The sequence below is a fragment of the Palaemon carinicauda genome, chromosome 10, assembly GCF_036898095.1.
Source record: "Palaemon carinicauda isolate YSFRI2023 chromosome 10, ASM3689809v2, whole genome shotgun sequence".
In the NCBI taxonomy this organism is placed as follows: domain Eukaryota; kingdom Metazoa; phylum Arthropoda; class Malacostraca; order Decapoda; family Palaemonidae; genus Palaemon; species Palaemon carinicauda.
This window is the reverse complement of record NC_090734.1, coordinates 148685263-148690262: the sequence shown is the minus strand read 5'-3', so window position 1 is coordinate 148690262 and position 5000 is coordinate 148685263. Positions and strand designations below refer to the sequence as shown.

At 37.2% G+C, this 5000-nt stretch overlaps 1 protein-coding gene across 1 annotated transcript in view; it reads left to right on the top strand.

Moving 5' to 3' along the window:
- Positions 1-829: 829 nt before the first annotated feature.
- The window catches only part of LOC137648537 (serine/threonine-protein kinase pim-3-like), a 29821-nt gene continuing 25650 nt past the window's right edge, over positions 830-5000 (top strand). The window contains exon 1 of the mRNA XM_068381456.1: positions 830-1155. Coding sequence (XP_068237557.1) covers positions 1065-1155 — 91 coding nt within the window. The 5' untranslated portion in view covers positions 830-1064. The remainder of the gene's footprint in view (positions 1156-5000) is intronic.

The following is a 5000-nucleotide window of genomic DNA, read 5'->3' as shown; positions in this document are numbered from 1 at the left end:
ACAATAATTGAAAGTTAGTTGAAAAACTCTAAGGGAAATCACGATTACTATCACTAACAATTAGCTATTAATTAGAAAGTGGTGACCTATACAGTGTTTAGAAACATCAAGTATATTCATTCAGAAATTATTCTTATTGATTACTATCTCCATATGGTGCAAGTAAGAGATTGGAAATATTGCACAACATTGACAGATATTACAAAAGTTGCGATATTTCATCGCTCGCATCTCCAAACACAACGATCTGTCAAGGCTGCCAGGAGTGACGTCACAACATTTATGCAGCACATGCGCCGCCTACTTGGAAAAATGCTAGATTTTCCAGAGATTACGAATGGTTTTGCTGCCGAGGCTACAGTCACGACTAAGATTTGTTCATAGTCGAATCCTATTATATTTACTTTTAGGTTAAAACTCGTATCGTTAGAAAATTAGAGTGATCTTATATAACAGAAGAGAAGGTATATACGTAGACTAACATAATGTCAGGTGGCATTGGTTTTCATGGGACCTTCTCTCACGGCGCGGTGACGTCACTGAGCCTCGCAACTCCCTCTTAGTCTGCGACGTAAACATTACGCCCACGTGATGAAGTAGTTCCCATATGTTTTCGTTTATTTATATATTGAAATAGAAGTTGGTTAGTTTACATTATTATATAGTTAGTGCTTGCATAGTGTTGTTTGTTCTCTTGAACTTTTTTTAATGTCCTGAAGAGACTCATACTAAAGAACGAGACCTTGTTCTCATTTCCACAACGGTCAAACGGCGCATTGATATAAGTTGTAAGTCGACTCAAAACATTCAGTAGTAAGCTAGACTCAGAGAAGTACGGACGTGGATGTTACACGTCGTCATTCTACGTCAGTAAAAAAAGAAAACGAGCCCCTTATGGAGAAGTGTCAATTAACAGATAAGAGCAAGAAAGGTGGATATACGACAACTTAACGCTACTGAAGCTTAGCTGTCACATGGAATAATTATAAGTGTCGCACTTCCGGTTTGTGACCCCCGAAAATCAACATTAACATTTTTTTTCTTTTTTTTTTTTGTTATGAAAAATGTTCATGCAGAGAATGTTCAATGTACTCATCCAGAATTCGAATCTGCCCCTTCCAGTGGAAAGATCAAAACAGAAATCAGTGCCTAATGGTGAGTTCTTTGAGGAACTTTTTTATATTGTTAGGCCTATGGCAAATATGTGAATGTTGTGATGATAATGTTTGTGTTGTTAGTATTACAAGTGAATAACCAAGCTAATAAAATGTGTCTGAATGTCTAGGATATACTGTGTTGTTTATTTTATAAACTACTACGTAGATTAAGAAGTTTTTTTTTTTTACTTGATATAATTCTGTTTAATTTAGTCGTGATATATATATGTATATATATATATATATATATATATGATTATTGCAACTTTAGTTTCAATGAAAACACATTTCCACTCTTTTGAAGGGCTGATTGATAATTTCATATATGCAGATCTCATATGTTTAGATAAGCTGCATTTAATAACCCAAACCTTACCAACCAGCTGTTAGATTATACAATTTAGATATGTAATGATCAAAGTCTTGCTTTAAGTAACATCATTATCGTCTATGGGTTTTCATTTTTAACCCCCCCCCCAAAAAAAAAAGGCTATGGTAAAATGAATATTTTACTTTCCTTGTAACATTTAAATTTCGTAAATGTATTAATACATTTGTTTTCCCAGTGATTTGCCGGAATCGTTATTTATTTCTAACATGATGGAGATTTGTCTTGCCTGCTGTGGAATGGGCCAAGACATTGAGCTAAGAGGTTTGTTTTTTTTTTTTTTTCTTTTTTTTCTTTTTTTTTTCTTGTTTTTTTTTGACCAAGCGAATTTCACGCAATCACACACGCACACATGCGTACTGCCGAGATTGCCCACGCGAAATTATCACTTGACCATCAACAAGTATTGGTCTTGTTATCTAAAGGCCTGGCCACTTCATCACCACGGGGTTACGAATATTTGGCTGATAATCACTTTTAATCGGAGAGAATTAATAATATCACTGCTGCTGACATTCGGTTTCCTCCAGGCACTCGCTTTTTTTTCTGTACATTGTTCACATGAGATCAACAGCTTGGCCAGAAGTTTTTCTTGTTGTTGAGGTCTAAGGACCAGACATAGGCCGAGTTGGCACTGCTCCACACTTATTTATTTCCTCTAATTCATAAAGGATGCTTATATTCACCGCTTAAAATGTTATGGTTGTCATAAACGGTGTTTGGAAATTAAGCAATTGAAATAAATTGTGATGGTTGGTGACCTATATCGTCTGAACCATATGTTTTGTTTTATTTTTTTCCTAGTCTCCTATGTGATGACGCACCTTCTACCTCGTACATTCCTAGTGGTCATTTTAATAGATTTAAATGTAAACATACGAAACGAAACAGCTTTAATTATTCTAGTTGTGTGACCTAATTCCTTGTGAAGTGGAGTTTCCGCTGATTCTAGTAAATCGATTATCAACAAATGGAAGAATGAATGGAGGGTTTGAAATGTGTGTGCGTATGTTTTCAACCTCCCCTCCCCCCCTTCCTTTCACTCCAGTTTAGATAAGAAACCAAAACATGCAAAGGTTCTTCGTATGCATACCAAACTATTGCGTAGCAGCAACTGCGGGAAAATAGCCATAATGAGATACGGTTTTAGTATTTGGATTTTTTATTGTAATCTCGAATTTGGATTCTTCAAAGCTGACCCCCCCCCCCCTCTTCTCTCTTATCTGGGAGTGGCATCTTTTCCTTCAGCTCTCCGAGGACATCTAGCCCTAGTAGTAACCATTGATAGTGCTAGTAGCCATTTCATCCCATATTTATGATCACTAGTATCCTATTTCAGTGGGGAACGTGTTTTTTTTTTTTTTTTTTTTTTTTACATAACTTCACATCATCAGCGCGTTAATTAAATCGAAGCGAAAACAGTTCTTAAAAACTCGTAGACATTTTAATGAATGATATCGAAACCTAATTAGGTTGAATGAAGAGGCGTATCAGCCTAAGTGGGTTTGCTCTGTTCGACAGAAATATAAACTAAGCTGAGAGGAGTAAACGGCTCTCTCTCTCTCTCTCTCTCTCTCTCTCTCTCTCCCTCTCCGCAGTGTAGATGCAACAGACGTTGTTTCCTAATTATTGAGGAATGAACCCTGAATATCTTTACTGGTCAGACCTAATTATTACTCTCTCTCTCTCTCTCTCTCTCTCTCTCTCTCTCTATGACCTCGTAACGAGATAGGCTTACCTACCTACTTATCTGGGACCTTCAAACTTTTTAAGCATGAAACGTAAATTTTGCTCTCTCTCTCTCTCTCTCTCTCTCTCTCTCTCTCTATATATATATATATATATACATATATATATATATAAGCATTTCCCCTTCCTTCAGGGAGATTGGAAGCCGAAGATAGGCCTTTTGAACGGACCAGGTCGTACGTTAAAGGCTTTTAAAGGCATTCTTAAGATTATATTATACTGCCGGGTATGTGACGAAAAAGAGTATCCCCCCCCACTTTTTTTTTTTTTTTTTTTGTAAGCACGGCGCTTCTAGTCCTTGAGAGACGGAGAAGAATGTGTAAAGCGTTCATAATAGAGGCCTCTGGTACGGCGTTAGGTGACGGGAGTCTAGACACGTCCCATCAAAAGTGGTGGCCTACGACGCTACTACATCCTTAGGCCTATGTTACACTCGCCGCCTCTCCCTTCGCCTCGCACATGTCATCCTTTGGGTCCTCCAGCTTCTATTTCTCATTTTATTTTTATTATTTAAGCAAGTTATGATCCAGGTGGTTTGCTTACTAACCCCTTTCTTGCCCTGGGCCTAGGGAACAGGAAACAACCAAATTTGAAACCATGTCATTTATTTATTGGACACTACATGTGTCCATGTGTATATTTATGTGTATTATGTATATTTGCAAACTTTCATGTATGCACCACACGCATTTGGCACGTGTTTTGTATACATGGCGTATACGTACCTAGGTATACTCGTAGGACTTCCAGACAGTTCCCAGCTATGTTCTGCTTCTATAAAAAAAAATCATTATAGGCCTATAGCAGGTTTTAGTCAGGCCTTTGGAATTTTAAGGGTTGGTCTCACTTTTTTTTCAATTGTGTGTTCATTTTATTTTTTCTAATGTACAAAAGAAAGGAAGGTGACGTGGGGGCCTAGGAATGGTGAAAACGGCGCATAGGCCTAGACGGGCCGGGGTGATTAGGTTCGCATCTCCAGCAATCTTCAGAAAACGAGCAAGTCTTGTTTTTCTTCTTTTCCTTCTTCTACTCTGAGGGAGAGCACAGTAGGCCTAAAGGGTTTGCTTCGCCCTACTCCGTTGATGCGTAGTTTTGCTCTGTACGGAGTCGATTTTGTCAAGAATTCAAGAAAATTCTTGTTAATAATAGGCCTAATTGTTTTTTCGACATATTGACAAAGTCTAAACGATCATCAGTTTGAAAATGCAAACATTTATCGCATAAAAAATAACTGTGAAAAGATTGAAAATCTTCAGAAAATCACTCCAATCTATCGATATAAATCCAGAGCAAATGTATAATAAATGGCTGGCCGAGATCGCTTGAGATGATATTCTACGGGATTCTAATCCATTTTTCAGTTGTAGATGATCAAGGGTTTTGACTGGATGATGGAGTATGACATGTGAGGCTGGTAATATAGTTGCATAACATCTTTCTTTAGACATGCTCTTTAATACCCTACAATAAGACCAAAACTTACTTTACTCGGCTTACACACACACACACACACACACACATATATATATATATATATATGTATGTATGTATGTATGTATATATACTGTGTATATATCATTCGCCTTTTGACTCAAATGATCTCGGTTAGATTTCGCCTATAGTCGATAACAACAAAGTGCAGCCTTTGATAGTCCACTACAGAACAAAGGCCTCAGACATATCCTTATTCATATATATTATATATA